The sequence below is a fragment of the Pleuronectes platessa genome, chromosome 13 (assembly GCF_947347685.1).
Source record: "Pleuronectes platessa chromosome 13, fPlePla1.1, whole genome shotgun sequence".
Taxonomy (NCBI): domain Eukaryota; kingdom Metazoa; phylum Chordata; class Actinopteri; order Pleuronectiformes; family Pleuronectidae; genus Pleuronectes; species Pleuronectes platessa.
This window is the reverse complement of record NC_070638.1, coordinates 3,618,278-3,635,991: the sequence shown is the minus strand read 5'-3', so window position 1 is coordinate 3,635,991 and position 17,714 is coordinate 3,618,278. Positions and strand designations below refer to the sequence as shown.

General features: G+C 42.1%; 3 protein-coding genes across 7 annotated transcripts in view; 2 read left to right on the top strand and 1 right to left on the bottom strand.

Annotated features, from left to right (window-relative positions):
* The first annotated feature begins 1,767 nt into the window (after nt 1-1,767).
* Nucleotides 1,768-11,160, top strand: LOC128454262 (nectin-4). Of its 4 annotated transcripts, XR_008341615.1 has the most exons (12): nt 1,768-1,932; nt 4,548-4,748; nt 4,944-5,111; nt 6,004-6,282; nt 7,106-7,223; nt 7,374-7,525; nt 7,836-7,998; nt 8,146-8,224; nt 8,440-8,640; nt 8,775-8,948; nt 9,412-9,578; nt 9,663-9,790. XR_008341615.1 is itself a non-coding variant. In XM_053437613.1 (11 exons), the coding sequence occupies exons 1-11, from the start codon at nt 1,893-1,895 to the stop codon at nt 9,837-9,839; spliced, it is 1,752 nt and encodes a 583-aa protein (XP_053293588.1). In that variant the 5' UTR covers nt 1,768-1,892; the 3' UTR covers nt 9,840-11,160. The 4 variants fall into 4 exon arrangements, 3 of the variants coding, with proteins under 3 accessions (XP_053293588.1, XP_053293587.1, XP_053293589.1); XM_053437613.1 differs by lacking the exon at nt 9,412-9,578 and having other exon boundaries at nt 9,663-11,160; XM_053437612.1 differs by lacking the exon at nt 9,412-9,578 and having other exon boundaries at nt 9,627-11,160.
* Nucleotides 11,106-14,449, bottom strand: LOC128454281 (uncharacterized). The gene is made up of 2 exons (XM_053437637.1): nt 13,922-14,449; nt 11,106-13,498 (listed from the first exon to the last, which is right to left on the bottom strand). The coding sequence occupies exons 1-2, from the start codon at nt 14,253-14,255 to the stop codon at nt 12,594-12,596; spliced, it is 1,239 nt and encodes a 412-aa protein (XP_053293612.1). The 5' UTR covers nt 14,256-14,449; the 3' UTR covers nt 11,106-12,593.
* A 1,679-nt stretch (nt 14,450-16,128) lies between these two features.
* Nucleotides 16,129-17,714, top strand: part of tesk2 (testis associated actin remodelling kinase 2) — a 25,262-nt gene continuing 23,676 nt past the window's right edge. For both annotated transcript variants that reach the window (XM_053437606.1, XM_053437604.1), the window contains exon 1: nt 16,129-16,547. The gene's annotated coding sequence lies outside the window, so the exon portion shown is untranslated. The remainder of the gene's footprint in view (nt 16,548-17,714) is intronic.

Below are 17,714 nucleotides of genomic sequence, written 5' to 3'. Positions count from 1 at the left end.
TTTCACACAGAGAAATGGAGGTACTTGATGTGGACTGTTATCACCACATCTGTGGGAGACTATCACCTTTAATATTACAGATGAGGTAGAAAGACATTTTATCTATTTGTACAATGTTTTCTTTCTTTTAGTAGATTACATTTCATTGAGCTGACCCTTTTATCCAAAGCTACTAACAATATGTGCATTCAACCGTGAGGGTACAAACCAAGAGCCCAGTACATCGGTTCTGTTTGAAATCTGTGGTGCTTTCACCTGCTGAACACAGAATAAACTGTGAGAACCAGTCTTTGCTGGAACATACACAACATAAAACATCCTTTTATAGTGAGTTTCTTCTGTTCATTACATGAAGCACTGCAGCATCTGATGTCCTCAGCATCCACTGTGGCAGCAGCAAATGACAGGAAACATAAAAGTATGGCATTATTGTAGAGGAAGTGTTACTTATGAACAAAGTTTGTATCCTTACTTTCTGTGGATATTCAACTATGTATTTGAATATGCTTTTGGATTAAACAGTGCACTACCAAGACAATGAATGTACAGTATGGAGTTCTTCCACATTAATAGTATTGCATACATATATATAAACTATTTAAAACATTATGTATTATGTGCAATACTTTGCTTTGATTGTTTGTAAGTTATGAAAACAGGTTTGTACCTGGAGTCAATGTTGAAGTGATGACTCTCAGTGTTCAGTCTGGTTTGATTCCAGTTGTGTCTCATGTTGGACATCCTAGAGGAACATTCAACACAAATACACAGATATGTAAAGTCATACATGTGCCAGGTTAACTCCTTACCACACTTTTACATGGTCAAAATAAGTTTATACTTCAAAGTTCATCAGATCATAATCACTTAATTTCAGTTTAGGAAATATGTGGTGGACATCAGCCTCAGGTTCTCTATGTGACTGTCTATTCTAGTAAAGTTACACTTCCTATAATTTATTTATATGTGACAAAAAATTACATTATTCTTCATGTCCACTTATTTAACACAATAATTCAGTTAAGTTTGTTAAGATTAACCATGTAAAAACTGGATGCAGGCGACAAGTTTAGTTTTCACTGTAACATGTTACCAAACATTATCACCAATACTCTGAATAAAGAGCTTTAGGAGACGTAATGCTACTTTAAACAGCTGCTCTTAAAAATACAGATGTGACTTTAAATACTCACGATTCAGTTGATCACAGTAAATCTTTTTCTGCAGAATAATAATCTGTGTTTGTGGTAAAAATTTAAACTATTTAAATTCAACATGACGTTACCATTCAGCCACAATAACAAAGCTCAACGAGTTTCCCACTGAAGCAGCTTCACTAACGTTATTTCTTGAACAATAATCTAATATGACATTATTACTGAAGTTACTAACAATAACATAATCAAGTCAAATAGGTTAGCGAGTGAGAACCTCTCCACAGACTCAGGTTGTGTTCACTGACGGGGATTAGCCTGTTAGCTCAGGTGAAGCCGAGCAGGCAGCAGGCTAAGAGCTGGAGTTGCGAGCTAACGGTGGCGTCACCTGTGATAATTATCCATAATTTCAAGCCTCTATATAATTTCAACTTTCTTTGTTAAACATTCTGCTCTAAAGTCGTGCTTTTTAACATGGGAGTCAATTAGAATTGACTCCTTGGAGCCAGCCTCAAGTGGCCACCCAGTGAACTGCAGCTTTTTGCACTTCCTCATTGGCCTCATCTCTCAGCCCTGGTTGTTGCCGCTTGGGGGAGGAGTCCAACCTGCAGCTTCTTCTTCTCTGTGATTCACTATCCGAACCCAGATATCGACCATGGAAGTTTATCAGCAACCACAGGATTAACAGGAGGAGTTTTTTTTGGATTACAGATCAGATCTTTGATTCCAGGAGCAGAGATGCAGTGTGTGAGGAGTCTCACTCTGCTCCTCCTGCTCGGTGAGTTTTCTGCTTCGATTGATTTACAATAAACAAGGAGACAGTTTTACACCAGCTCAATGTCAGTCTGAGCTCTGAGCTCTGCTGCCCGGTTCCAACTTGACAGATGGTGTCAGGGACTCTTCCAGCATCTTTTCACCTGTTCTGCGTCTCAATTTTTTTCCCTTACTTGTGATCTAAACATCTCATACTTGATTCCTCTGTCCATAACACTTTTTTCCAATCTTCCTCTGTCCAATGTCTGTGTTCTTTTGCCCATATCAATCTTTTCTTTTTATTGGCCAGTCTCAGATATGGCTTATTTTTTGCCACTCTAGCTAGAAGGCCAGCATCTCGGAGTCGGCTCTTCACTCTAGACGTTGACACTGGTGTTTTGCAGGTACCATTTAAAGAAGCTGCCAGTTGAGGACCTGTGAGCCGTCTATTTCTCAAACTAGAGACTCTAATATACTGTCTTCTTGCTGAGTTGTGCATCGTAACACAAAGTACCCTTAGAACACTGGAGTGATATTTGCTGGAAATGGACCTCTATACACCTATGTAGATATTTCATCAAAAACCAGACGTTTTAAACCTAGAATAGTCATTTACCACATTAACAATGTATAGAGTGTATTTCTGATTAATTTAATGTTATCTTCATTGAAAAAAACAGTGCTTTTCTTTGAAAAATAAGGACATTTCTAAGTGACCCCAAACTTTTGAATGGTAGTGTATATATATATATATAACATGTGGTCAAAAGTATGTGGATGCCTTTTTCTTTTTGTTAGAAAGAAAGAGGTGTCCACATACTTTTGTCCACATACCTTTTACTGTCATGAATTGAAAAGCTATTTCAATACATGTTCCTGTAAATAATCACTGTGGACAAAAGTATCTGGACACCTCTACTGATCAGTTGTCCGCGGTTTGGTTTGGTTTAGGCATCGTAAATCAAGCCCAAGGCAAATGTCAGAATAGAACAAGGTTTCCACATTCTTTTGGCAAAACCTTATATTCTGTTACATTTTATGAATGGAACAACTCTAATACTGTTTTCCCCTGTAGATTAATATCCAAATGGCTGAAAGTATTTGGACACCAGTGGGTAATTTGTCTGAGGCTGGTTTCATAAACCTCTGATTTCCGGCCCTCGCCGAATAGCACAATGGAAGGAGGTGTCCGGATACTTTTGGCCACACATTCTATACAGTAACGTATTGTGAGTTGAATAACACCAGGGAATTGGAGCCTTGAGACCAGATGATGAACAAGATCAGACCAGACATTTTTTTTCTTACAATTGTCTTTTGTCTTGTTAATTATTTGATCATTTTAAACTTACATAAGAAGAATCAGCTTCAGAACCACTGTGTTAAACAGTTGTGTGCTTCCAACGTTTAGTGCAGAAACGTTGGTTTGGTGCAGAAGAACTTGGCTCTAACCACATCCAGCACTTTGGTCTGGATCTCAGTCACTGAGCCTCATCACCAGATATCTGTGCTGGACATCAAAACGCTCCTGTGGCTGAATGGGGGGAAACATGAGAAAGTTGTAGCAGCAGATCGATGCCTGTGGATTTCAATGTCTCATCTGGAGTTGTCCTCCTTCCTTGTTTGATCCGTCCCTGCACATGTGGAGACAGAAGCAACGTGAGAGAATGTAGCTCGGCCACATTCTTTTGGCTCTAATCAGAACTTCTTGCCCAATGTGTCACCTCCAGTATCCAATACTAATTCAGGTGTTCTTCTTGAGGCTCTGATGCTTTTGTTGAATTCGTCAAAAGGGCATCGATCCCACAAAGGAACTGGAACTTCTGTGTTCATCCAATTAAAAGTCTCTCTTCTAATGGCCATTTTGACCTGCAGCCTCCTCAGGTGTGAGGGAGTTACTGCCATCTTGGGTGAACAAATAAAAAAAAATGTAATGAACAGGAAAAGCCAGAATGGCAGCTTGTGACATTCAAGTGAACTTGTGTTTGTCTGATAGTGGGTGCATGTGCGGGTGTCTGTGTAGGCGTGTGTTCAATCTTTATCTCACTTGAAGCTCTCACCTCTTTCCTTCCCCCTGTTTTTTGGCCTCTCTCCTTCGTGTCACTTGAATGAGTGATTCCAACGACTCTCTCTCACCAACACTGTTTGAATTCAAACCTCGTCCTTGTTTCCCATCCTCGCTCCCTGTCCCCCTGTTCAGTTGATGGCTCCTCGCTTTATTTTAACCTGTGGGAGTTTGTGTCCCGTATCGGTTCCGTCGGTCTATCATCTATTAAATCTATTAAAACCCATGAATCTGTAGCCAGTGTTCACCTCAGAAATCAAAGGGCGAATGTTTGGCTTCTCCTGTTTGCGGTGTGGATGTGTCGCTCTCTCACACTCACTCCTTTGAGTCCCACGGTTTGATGTGGACTCACGACCGGGTGAGATAAAGCTTGGTCAGTCTGGGTCATTAATATGAATAATTGATTAAACTTTTGTGGTACCTAGAGTATGAATCCTGAATTCATATTCAGCAAGTGTCTGGTGTTTACACTGGAATTGAATCATTGTGATTAATTCTAACCATAAATCTTTCAGAACCATACATCACATATCTCTTATGACATCAAATCTCTCTTCTTCTGCGTCCCTCCTCAGTGGTGAAGGTGCACGGTGACTTTGTGGAGCCTCCTCAGCCCCACACCTCACTGTGCTCGCTGGCAGAGAGTCAGACCAGGCTGCCCTGCCGCTACCAGCCAGTGGGGGGGGAGAAGGTGGTGCAGGTCACCTGGTACAAGGAGCTCGCGGACGGCAGCAAGGACCAGATCATCACGGCCCACTTCTCTGAGGGCCACACAGGTACAACCTGCAGAGTCTGGGCTCCTGTGGAGGAACGTTCCATTAGTGTTCTGTGTCAGTGTTCTTCATTGAAGCATCTGTCGGGACTGAGATGTGATATCCCCCCCCATGACCTTCAAAGAATAAGTGCTTTAGATGATGGATGGAACATAGGCTGTTAATTTAAGCCCTGATCCATCTGTGTTGTGTTGTCAGAGTTCGGGCGTTACTCTGGTCGGGTGAAGTTCGAGAGCAGCAGCCCCACAGAAAACTCGGCTCTGCTCATCCCCAGCACAGAGGAGTCGGACGAGGGCAGCTACATCTGCCACATCTCCACCTTCCCTCACGGAACCTTTGAGAGGCACATCACCCTCACCGTCTGGAGTAAGAAAGACTTATCCTCCTCCTCCTCTTTCTCCTCTTCTGTGAAACAGTGAGAGTCCATCCCAGACACCAGCTGTCAATCAAACCCCGTGGGCGGTACCTTGACATCATGTGTGATTGTGTGATTGATTATTTCTATCTGATCCAGGATGCTTTAGGTCTTTCATATCTTTTATTCTTAACTGATACTTTACCTGACTGTTCACTACCAAAACATTCCAAAAACATTGTGTGAATTCCTGGTTTTAATTGATCTAATTACAGTCAATTTAGATCATTTTAGGTAAAGACAAATTAACTTTGAGCAGGAATCAGAAATTATAATTTAAATGTGAATGCCATAACTTACCTCGGGCTACAGGAACATGTTCAGTTAATCGTTTCTAATAGATTGTCAGGAATGAGGTTTTTAAAAACAATGTTTTTATTGTACTTTTAACAAGTAGAACACATAACAGCACAGATATGGAAATATAACACACATACATATTGATACAGAAAAATGATATTGCAGCATAGAGAATAAACTTGGATGTTAAGAATTTGTATATTTTCTTTATCCACATAAATAGGTGAAGTTGGTGATTTGGATGAAATTATGATTTTTTTTGTACTTTATTTTTAAACAGACATTTTCAAATCAATTTACAATGTGCTTTACGGGTGAAAATCTAAATAACAATACTTATTATATGGCTTATCTTAATACAATGCTTATTCTGTACAGATTAAGCACACATTCAGATCCTACTTTCCTGGAAGCCTAATAAACTGCATTTTTCAGTTTCAAGTTACTTAAATAGAAAATATATTTTGATTCTTAAAGAAAGTACAAGCTCTAAGTAAATACACCGGAAATCCTAAAGTCTCCCTGTTCCCCCTCTTCTGTCAGTTTTACCCATCTCCTCCCTGGACCCCGTCATCCTGAAGGAGGGGGATTCGTACCGTTTGGCGGCCACTTGCAAAGCAGAGGGTCGCCCGCGTCCCCGTCTCTCCTGGGACACCGACCTGCCGGGCCAGGGCAAGGACAAGTACCACAAGGCCGGGTCTGTGTCCAGCTACTTCTCCCTGCACCCGCTGCGCAGCATGAACGGCAAAAAGCTGGACTGCTTGGTGTGGCATCCTTGTCTGAACGGGTCCCGCAGGATCTCAAACCTCCTGGAAGTTCAGTGTGAGTACCATGATGATGAGGAGGATGATGATGATGATGGTTCTGTGTGACATGATATGATAAAATACAATGCTTGATTTGAGAGATAAGATACAATATTGTACTTCCCTGGAAAAGGTTGTTGTTAAATAGTAAATTCGATTTTTCTTTATCTTTGCTGACCTGGTAGCACGTTACATTTTGTGTGCAGGAAGGAAAGTGGCATATGTGAGAGGAAGCCAGCCGAAACCATGTGATACCACAGATTGTCACTTTTAGATCTAGACGCTCTGCCGCCGTCTGCCACACGCATTCAGCTCAGACTTTATAGAAATGTTATTATGTCACTAGAATAACAAACTGTGCATTGGGAAGCTCCTCAGAGATCTTATCTTATTCCCTCTGTGTTCTCCTCTGGGTTTGTTTATTATTTAGAAGGATTACGCAAAAACTACCCAACTGATTTCTAAGGAATGTTGTGCTTATGGTGTGACATGATCTGAGGAAGAACCTGATTGCAGAGATTTATTTTTCTACTTTGTTTAACACTGTGAGTCTCTGAGAATAATCCATATGCAATTATAAATATAAATCCAGATCTAGTAAATTGAAATGTTGTTTCATATTTAAGGCACTGCATCTGATCTTCTGAGTGACTTTCTACTTTGATATTTTGTTAGGTTGCAGACTTAAATAAAACAAACCATTTTTAAAAACATATTAAAAAGGAAAATCTGTAATTCAGATAAAAATCATGTCATACAAGCTTTTCACTTGGCCTCACCATCTAATACTTAGGTGAATATTTTGTGTTGCTGCATGTTAACGTGTGTGTCTGTGTCAGACCCCCCAGATACCACCATCACCAGTGTCTCAGGAGACTGGTTCGTGGGTTTGGAGAACGCTGAGCTGGTGTGTGACAGTGGAGGAAACCCCAAACCTCAGGACTTCACCTGGACACGGTACCGTCCTCCGCCTGCGTGATGCTCTCACTGTACATAACCATATCTCTAGTTTAACTCGGTCTGGCCGCGTTCTTCGTCTCCAGTGAGTCACAGGTTTCTGTTTCTGTGAATTGATGATTGATGATTTATTTCTGTGATTGCCCACAGGAGGGGAGGAGCTCTGCCAGATGGGGTGTCCGTGGTTGGAGGAAAACTCGTCTTTGGGCGGACCCTCCGCTTGAATGACAGCGGGGTCTACGAGTGTGTGGCCAAGAACATTGCAGGAGCAGGAAAAGCAGAGTATTCAGTGACAATAGCAGGTGAATCCCACAGGCCTCAGCCTTGTTCTTCATTGAGACCACACAGGAGTAAATGAGGAGGAGGTTTTAGTTTTATTGGTATTTTAGAAGGAGAGGAGTAGAAGATCGAAACTACAAGTTGAGATTTAAACTAAAACTAAATCTAAATCCTGAGCATATTCAAATTTTTATTTGTGCAGATTTGCTGCCCCCTTGTGATGGATTGAGGGTGTGAACAAACATTAACTCAATAAGGAGTTCAACTGCTGCATGAAAGTTTTATTTGTATGTGAAGCGCATCAACATTTAGTCTTCATCATTTTTACATCAGAGTCTTCTCAGGGCAAGGGTGTCCCGTCCCACCTCCTCCTCATCATCCTCGGGTCCTCGGCCGCCGTCACCCTGGTCCTGGTCCTGATCCTTGTCGTCCTGCTCGTCAACCGCCACCATCGCAACAGAAACAGAAAGTTTAAGAGGCAGATCACTGAGAAAACGTGAGGGGACACACGAGAAGAGGTTTTTTATGCATAGAGTTAACTGTGATAGGAACTTGATTGTGATTGTATAAACTCTATTTTAGCTCCTTACAGATGTTGACCTATCCCGTGAACCCTCTAAATGTGTTCTCTCTTTTTGCCCAGGGACGAAAATGAAAAAAACTTCAGACAAGGTCCTTTAATAAGGAACCAGACCCCTGTGACCATTAATGTCATAGTTCAGGTAAAAAATTACTAAGAGAGAACAATAACCTGCAGGGTGTCGACAGGGCCAGGCTTGGTCGGGGTGGAGCCGCTGGCAAGTCAGCAGCTATGTCTGACGTTGAGGTCGATGATTACAGGCTGCCACATCTTTTTGTGTTTGTTAACTAACCATCTTTCACTCTCCTTGGACAAAGTTGTTGTCAGGGTTGTCACCTCTCCTCTCTCCGCCTGCAGGAGCCTCCCATCTACGAAGGCAGCCAGTCCACACTGGGCGGGAAGAGGAGTCCTCCGGGAGGAGTGGAGCTAGACGAGCTGAGATGTCCCGTCGTCCAGCAAGACGGCAGAGAGAGCCTGAGACAAATAGGGATGAACGGAGAGAAGGAGGAGCAAAGGAGGAGGGTGGAGTCATTCGTGATGAGGTGCAACAAGCCACTGGTGAGTTTCTCAAAGGGAATAATAACAACAATACATTTAATAATATGCTTTAGTAGTGGAGCATAGTTTCTGTTTAGAGGAGTGCTTGGAGCCAGTTGTTGTCGGTGTTGTGACTGTCTTCTCGCCGTCTGCAGCGTCCCATCAACAAACTTAGCAGTTCCTTGCCTGGCAGGAACTGTCGTTTTCTGGCAGAAGTGGAGCTTGAAGAGCGGGGATGTCTGGTCGTACAGCACCATAGCAAGGAATGCCTGAGACACATGTGGATGGACGGAGAGAAGGAGGAGCCAACGAAGAGAACCAATTCGCTGGTATTTTGCGAGAACAATATTTGCGTTGTTACTGTCAGACGTTGTCAAGGAGACAGATCAAAGGATGCCAATCAAAAACTAACACACCCGTGAAACTGTAGCTCCAGACGTCTGCATTTTATCAGCTGTTTTATGTTGGTTCAGCTGATTATTAGGTCCACTTTCAAGTACTGAGCTCTATTTCATCCAGGAACAAATAGTACATCATGTACTAGAGCAGTGGTCACCAACCTTTTCATGCCCAAGATCACTTTTTAAGTCCTATGTAAACCGATTTATTATGTTTAGCAATTTGTGTTAAAGGCTGAATGTACAAGAATCTTTTCATATTTACAATGCACAATATGTAGTTTCTCCGTTCCACATCATGTTCTGTAGAGGAGATGCTACTGCAGCAAAACGTTTTTACATAGGCTTTGATTTTAAAATGGCCTCAAATATGATTTGTTTCCTTGTATGGTAGAAGTCCAATTTCATTAGTGGAAAACAGACAAGCGACACACAGCTGATCAGCGGCGCGACGACAGCCAGTGAGTCCAGAGAGTAGGGGGATCGACAGTTAAGACTGGGGGATCGACTGGTAGAACGCGATCGACGGGTTGGCGACGACTGTACTAGAGGGACTGAAAAGTAACAACTGTAAATGCATCACAACCTAATGTGCTTTTTCTCTCACAGGAGTTATTTATTCCCTCGTCCCTTGTTCCCCTGAAGGTCAAGCAGAAAGAAAGGCCCAGAGAGCCGGACCTCAGCCACCTCGGGGAAGGCGGCTCGCCACACGTAGAGGACTGGGCTCCGACGCAGTCGGTAGAGGAGGAGCGAGAGGAGCAGCCCCTTATAGATCTCAGAAGCGCTGCCAATCAAGTCTTCTTCAGTAATGGATTCCTCTGACCCAGACCACACTCCAACGCCGTGCCGCTGCACCCCAAAGGACAGGTTATAAAGACCAGTGGTTCTCAAATGGGGGTAAGTGAAGGCACTAAAGTGGGAACGTGAGCTTTTTTTTACTATATGACGGGCTGCGCGAGAGGACTCACAGCGCGCATTAAAAAAAGAAAACCCCGACGTGAAGTGGACTCACGTGTCAAACACAGGGAAGCATTGGCGTCCAAGAAAATGAGTCCTGTGTTACATGACGTTTTGAACGACAGCATCAAAGTGATGAACTTCATAAAGTCAAGACCACGTAATGCACGCCTGTTTCGCCGCCTCTAGGAAACATGGGAACTGAACACACACAACTGCTGCTGCACACAGAAGAGCGCTGTTTCTCTCCAGGGAGAATATCTCAATCGGCTGTTGGGAATCCTTAAGGAAGATATTTTAAGATTTGTAATTTTTTATTTTAAGCAAATCTTTTATATAAAATGAAGTTCATGAGTTCAGTTAGAGAACATATTTTTGATATGATCCCGAAATAGGGCACTTTAAGTTGATAATTATTTTTATTTGCACAAATCATTTTTTATGCAAAAGCCTTAAGTTATTTTTTTATTTTTTTTACTTCCAAATAGTATTTGTATTTCCACTATAAATGAGCAATGTTAATTGCATTGATGGAGTTTAAATTTTAAAGTCTCAAGCTAAAAAGTTTAATAAATCAGACACCTAGAGCACATCACTGTGTATTGCAACTTTTTTTCAACCAAAAATGCTTTGCGCTAGTTAGGGGGTACTTGGCTGAAAATATTTCAAAGGGGGATCATCACTGAAAAAAGGTAGAGAACTACTGATCTAGACCACAGACTCTCCCCATGTGACGAGACAGCGTCAGATTTTGTTCATTTATTGTAATGCTATAATAACTGGGAATATATTTACTTTTTAAGATACGGAATAGTGGAGAAATCGCAGACAATGAGGGGATAGTGATGATGATAGACCATGATATTTTCAGCTTGGATTCACCTGCGGACGACGAGTTAGCGTGTGTATTTGTATATGTGTGTATTATAACTATGAGGGAGAGACAAAGAGCTGTTGTACATTTACAATATTGTTACCTGCAACAAGAGAAAGGCCAGAAAAGCCTTTTACCCCGAGGGACCAGAACATGGACATGAAAAAGAAGACGGGGACAAAACCTGCAGGAGAAGAACATGTTTTATATCCATCCAGTGTTTTCTATGAAAGTGAAAAGACAAAAAACCTGATGTGTAAATGTTGAAATGTTTATTCATAAAAGTACAGCAAATGCCATTTTAAAAACAAAGTCTTGGTTATTTATTCAAACCTGGGACAATTCAGCTTATTTCACCTTGTGTTGGAGGATAAAGGGCATCGCAGCTGCTGTATTAGATTGAAGTGTTTCCTCGAACCTCATCGACTCCGTAAGAACTGAATTAACTGGATACAAGTAGAAAAAAGTGGATTCCCACAGAGTGGAGTGAAGATTTCAGTAATGTTACTGAACCTCTGTAGTAGAAGAATAGTTTCATATGTTAATTTGCTTTCTTGCCAAGGGATTAGATCATTTCAGTACAACCTGTGTCTGTACGGTGAATATAAGGGTAGTGGGCTTTAGAGGTGTTTGGTAGATTGATGCTGAACTAAACCAAACAGCTGCCGACTCAAGCTTCATATTTACCGTACAGACAGTAAAGTAGAATGAAGTGGTGTCAAAAAAGCAAATGGATATATTTCCCCAAGTGAACCAGGCAATTGAAAGTGAATGAGAAAACTATAATGACAGAGACATCAGAGTGTGTGATCAAACACACAGAGTTTTGCTGTCCAACACCTTCTGATGCAGGGATGAGCTTGATAAGTCGACTTAGTGATTAAACCAGGCTGCGTCTGCTAGTCAGCACCAGAAATAATAGATGACAACAGAGAACAACTCTGTTAAATGGACAGAAGGCTGCTGGTGCTGCTAACCATCTTGATAATCCAGTATGACATAATTTTCCAACAGATGCTGTGACCTCATGACATACGGCTAAATTTTGAATGTTTTCTGGTTGTTTTCTTGCTTTTAGAAGATTCGAAATTCATATTTACATTCAATCGAAGGTAAATTAGTTGTCGAGAACAGTTTTCTGAGCCACAGTGACTCATTTCAAATCGGCCAGATATTAAATAACAAATTGTGTCATTTACTATAACCTTAAAATGGTCTGTGTGTAGGATTTACTGGCATTTAATGATTCAGACTGCAACCAGTTCAACACACTTTGTCTCACGCTCCCCTTCCCGGCTTGTAGGAAAAACTATGGTGGCCTTCACGAAAAAATAAAGATCCTCTCAATAGCCAGCGATTGATAGAAAGAAGGCAGAGCAACACAGCACACGCACTCCTTATATATGTATATATACACAACCCTAAGATACCCAAAACACAGCAATAGTCTCAGATTCTTATATATTAAGGCAAACCTTATAAATATTAAAGTTTATGGACCTTTAACAAGTCCAAATGCTAGGCTGGAGTCTCCTGCGTGTTTTTTATAAATCTGCTTGCTCACTTGAGATTAAAAATAACAAAGCTAGGTTACAATTCTTTTTTTTGTTTAAAGTGAGTGCACAGTAATATCAGTCAGCTACATTACCTCTCAGTAATATCAAAATATATAGATAATTTGTTAATTCATCTAGACAGAAACAACACAAAGGTTATTTTCGCTTTTCTTTTCAAAATACATCGAATCAAATTGCATTTTGGGATAAAGTTTCTTTGTGAGTCCGCTGATGAGTGCGAAGGTTGCTCCTCTGGGAGAAACACTTGCCACATATATCACACGTGTACGGTTTCTCCCCCGTGTGAATCCGCTGGTGAATCTCCAGGTGGCTGATACGGTCGAAGCTCTTTCCGCAGAACGGGCAGATGAACCATTTCTCCTTAATGCGGCGATTTGCCATAGTTTTATGGAACTCTGGGTCATTTAAGAGGAACAACCGGCTGTCAGAGTTAAAACTCGACACGTGTTTAGATTGTTGTTGTTTCTCTGAGAGGAATCTGATGGACACTCCTCTTTCCGGCAGATTTATTGCTTCTCGAGGTTGACTGAGCTGTGGTTGGCTAAAAGTCAGAGGAGCCCTCGATTTGCTCGATGCACTTTGTCCATTTTCCCTCAGGAACCTGTCCGAATACGCCGTCTCTGCTGAGTTGTCAAAGATGTCCAAGGCATTCTGAATGAGTAGGATTTCCGAGTCCAGGTGTTGCGAGAGCTGCTTGGGTTCGAAAAGGCAATCCGAGTCCTCGGCTGAGTCGCTGTCGGCCACTGTCACAGACGTCCACTGCTGGTTCTCCGGCTCCTCCAGGACCTCGGCAGGTTGGGGGTTAGGATCCCTCTCGTGGTGACCGGCTCCGTCGCTAACGCTGTGATCAGAGTCCACTATCTGTTCCACAATCTGGACATCGTCTTCATCCTCCAGCTTGACGAAGTCCTCGTCGTCCATGTCGTCCATGTCGTCCCTTTGACAGAGGTAAGGCCTGTGCTGCTCACACTGCATCTCCTCTGTCTGAGCAGGTGGTGGTGGTGGTGGTGGAGTGTGATTCTCTCTGACAACCGGATCAGAACACAAGGCCTGGACTGAATCTGCAAAAGGCCCTAAAACAACAAAAGCATTTGTATTCATCCAGACAGGTCCCTTGAATAGATATTTTAAATATAGACTATTTTGACTTATGCACTAATTATGCAGATATTAACATGTAATCTACAAAGACTCCAATCAGTGATTCAATTGAGAACAAATTGTAGAATGTTTCTTGCTTTTAATTAGTGATATTTGAGGAAGTCAAAGCGACACAGTATTTTTTAATTTACATAGAATATCTGACATTATAGTTGTTGTAACTCAGAATAAGTTCATACTGTACATCACACTATAATGCAGTTTCACAAATGTATACCAACGTTCAGCATGTATTACACCATTAAACAGACAAAATAGTACTTTTGAATACTGAATGGGGGAAGTTGCAGTGAAGTTTTCCAACATTTACTTTTCTAATTCCCGGTCGTCCTCACCTTCACCTGTGGGCAGCAGCAGTTTGTTGTGATGCTCTCTCCTGGAGGAAGAAGAAGAAGATGCTGATGATGAGGAGGATGATGCTGATGAGGAGGAGGACGAAGAAGAGGAGGAGGACATATTTGTGGTCTGACTCAACACTGTCAGTCGCTCGTTTTCCATCAGCATCAACTTTTTGTTCAGGGTTTCGATCTCGCTCTGTCTCCGGCGCAGCTCGACCTGCACGAGGGCGAACCCGTCCTCCCACAGCCGGCTGATCTCCAGCACGGCCGCCTGGGCGAGCTGCTCCATGACCGAGGCTAACTTGCTCTGGAAAGCCGCACAGTGGGCCATGGTTCCCCCGCAGCGCTGAGACGCCTCTGCCGGTTGTGGTCGACGAGGACCGGAACGGACCGGACCGGGGGAGGGTAAGGGGGAGGCGGGCAAAGTAACTTTATAAGTCGGAGGGAAGCGACGCGACTGTCACACTTTGCATGAGCGTCAATGTTAAAGGAGAAAAACATGGAAGTGAAATACAATAGCAACAGGAAATGGGGCCTGGTCACGTGACAGGGAATGTACGGTGTTCGCGAGAGGACGAAATGGAGAAAATGACAGAATTCACCTTCGCTTTATGATAAAGTATTAAAATAATAACTTGATGGACACGTGTCTGTTTTTTGTTTCTTTTCACATATCCACATTGTGCATGCTACGGTTTGAACGTATACATCCACATCTGTCAACAAGTAATTTAATTTCTTTATATTTATTATTATTATTATTACATTCTACAATTTTTCTAAACAATCCTTTTCATTTAAAAAAAAAGTTTTTCTCACAAATTAATCCAAAAACTGTTTTATGTTCTTTGACCTTCAGCTTTTGAGAGTCATTTTCTTCTTTTCAAAGATAAATGTCTATGTAAATAAATAAATAAAGATTATTCCCCATGAATGTTAATAAAATAAAACTTTCAGACAATGTCATATATAGAACGATGGGTTGTGTGTGCGTGTAGCAGTGCTTTTTAATTTTGTCCACTAGATGGTGCTGTATTTCCATTCTAAAAGCTGGGGTCCACTTGACGGAAAGGTCCTGAGGTACATCTATTTAATCTATGGTGCTGCACTGTACTTAAGTGTCTTTGGCAATTTATCAAACAGTTTCTATCTGACTTAAAATATTAACTCTATGCAACTGATTTAATTTAGCACACTGACTGGAGTGATGCTTTGACAACAGCAGTAGTGACTGTGGTTACAACTAACAGAAACACATTAGTAGTGTATGATTGTTTAAGTAATTTAAGCGTCTTAATATTATTGTTGTATTTACTCTGTCTTTTTGCATTGTTTCTGCTGCTTGTCTCTACATGGATTCACTTATGTGACTCTTTTCCTGAAAATTCACCATGAACTGCTTTTGTAGAAGTGCCTTATAAACAACCTTGAATACGATTTTTAGAACTATTAAAAATCAATATTTTTGATTTAATAATCTCTGTTCTCTCTTTCTGAACTGTCTGCTGTATCTCTCATTTGAACTGAAATTGACAACAATTTTGTAAAAATTGTTAGATAATCAGCGATTTTAGGATAATCTGACAGAAAATCACTGAGGAAGGGTTTTGAAATGTGTTTAATATTGAAATGCTTCCGTGCTGGCGGCAGTGGTTGTCCGTCCGTCCCAGTCCTGTGGACGCCATATCTCAAGAATGCCACAAATATTCACATGGACTTGTGAAGGTGATATCTCTGGAGAGCCATCTAAGAACCCTTTGACTTTTGGACTCAAGAATTAACTCACTCAAATTTGCCAAATGTCAAAGGTGAAAGGTCAAAGGTCACAGTAGTTCTACAAAATATGTTTATGTTTTTCTTGAACGTGATATCTTCTGATCCGTTTGAGGGAATGTCTTCAAAATTGGTGCAAACTTTCACGCTCAAAGATGAACTGATAAGATTCCGGTGCCCTGGGGGTCAAAGGTCAAAGGTCACGATGACCTCATGTTACTGTGTTTCAGTCGTCAGAGGCTACAGTGACCTTTATACGAAACAAATAATGTATAAATATGTGCCTTTACATTTATGTAGCACGTGTGTTTTTATTTTGTAAAAGAAAAAAAAACGGTTCCAAGAGCAGGTTCCTCAGGAAGCTGCGCGCTCATTGGTCCGATTGACGCGTCGCTCAAACCGTGGGGGCGGGGTCAGTGGGGAGTAGCGGAGGGGCGACGGACGAGCTGTCAAACTGAAACCAGCGACACAGACACACACCCGGGGACAGGGAGGGCAGCGGACACCGGACTTTACTCCTCCAGGGACACGAGGGGGACTCGAACACACTACACCCGAACTTCACCCCGTGGATCCGGGCTCTTCCTCACCAAACCAATGTGGACTTTTTCTTTTTTACCCCTCGAAACTTCTCGCAACCTTCTGTGGACGTTGGCCCGAGTTGTGTGTTGACAAACTAGCACAACGGCTTTAGCCACCGAGCTAACTGCGTGACTAAAGTTTGTTGTTGTTGTTATTTTCGTTTTTGTAACGGTGTTAGCGTTCTGCTTTTCGGTGGTTGTTTTGTTCCGTGGAGGCGAAGTCATGGAGCTCGACTGCTCGTACGAACATCTCCCGGGAACCACACCAGGTAAGTCGGCTAAACTTTAACCCCCTGAAGGCTAACACTGGCTGCTGCTGCTTCTTCTGGGTTAGCTCCTCTCCTCCAGCTCTTCACCTCCAGCTCTTCATCAAACCACCTCCAGTTTACACGAGTGTTGTGAAGTTCCACTGACTCATTAGTGGTTTTCCACGGGCCCCACGGACTCGCTCATTACTTGTCTAAACCCTTGAAGAATGACAGGTATGCAGAGGCTCACATATCATGGCAGTTCACCAGGTTTAAGATTTCCTGGTCAGATAAGATGCTGCCATTCCTTTTGTTTTTTTATTATTGAATGTGGCCTTGCTCTGATACTTGGCTTGGTGACAGGGTGAAAGTCTTAATAGATGATTTAAACTGCAGGAATGTGTCTTGATTATAGTTTTGAGTTTATAAAACCACACACTGTATATTTAAAAACACTCAGAATAGATCTGTGTTTGTCCTTCATTGTGTACATCCTCACACGAACAAATCATTGCCTCTCAACCCCCCCCCCCCCCCCTCCCCTCCCGCTGTCATTCAATACCTCTTGCACTTCACAGACACACGCTGGACTTGTCATTATAACATCACTTTAAGTTTTGATTTATTGCCGACGTCCTCTATTAGCCTGTAATCCACTGGGACACAGCTGGATAGTGCTCAGGCCCCCAAACTACTGTTAAAACATTTGGCCTGAAGCTGCTTCAGAGATGTCCCATCTGTTTTGGAGTAGCAACAAACCACATTTTACAGACCCCCCCAAAAACAGGGCCGCCTTAAAAAAAAATTCCACCCCTTTTCCAAGCATAGCCTCTTTACTGCGGTGGTTTAAATGCAGGCCCTCTGGATGTGTCGGCAACACGGTATGGTTTGGACACATGTATTTTCTTTCCTTATCTAAATCCAGATTTCCACGAGCGAAGTTAAATGAGGATTAACGTGCTGCAGAATATTACAGGACTATGGTTTTTTTTATACAGTGTGTGGCCAAAGCTCCTTGTGATTGATGTGTGTTTTTCATGTTTACTGCACAAGTGGGTGTAAAATTCTTTTCGGTGGTCAGCGTGCTGCTTTAGACTGGGAGGAACTTTCCGAAACGAAGCCACCCACAGTTAGTAGAATAACGCTGTTTCTCAGCATTTGCATGACTGAAATTCAAGTGTAGGATGT

What these genes read in the sequence shown, in the direction of transcription:
- LOC128454262 (XM_053437612.1), top strand. Translation starts at nt 1,893, where the DNA reads ATGCAGTGTGTGAGGAGTCTCACTCTGCTCCTCCTGCTCG. An exon ending in CACTCTGCTCCTCCTGCTCG is followed by an intron (nt 1,933 to 4,547) that starts GTGAGTTTTCTG and finishes GTCCCTCCTCAG; the next exon opens with TGGTGAAGGTGCACGGTGAC. An exon ending in CGAAGAGAACCAATTCGCTG is followed by an intron (nt 8,949 to 9,626) that starts GTATTTTGCGAG and finishes TTTCTCTCACAG; the next exon opens with GAGTTATTTATTCCCTCGTC.
- LOC128454281 (XM_053437637.1), bottom strand. Translation starts at nt 14,255, where the DNA reads ATGGCCCACTGTGCGGCTTTCCAGAGCAAGTTAGCCTCGGTCATGGAG. An exon ending in GCTGCTGCCCACAGGTGAAG is followed by an intron (nt 13,499 to 13,921) that starts GTGAGGACGACC and finishes TTGTTGTTTTAG; the next exon opens with GGCCTTTTGCAGATTCAGTC.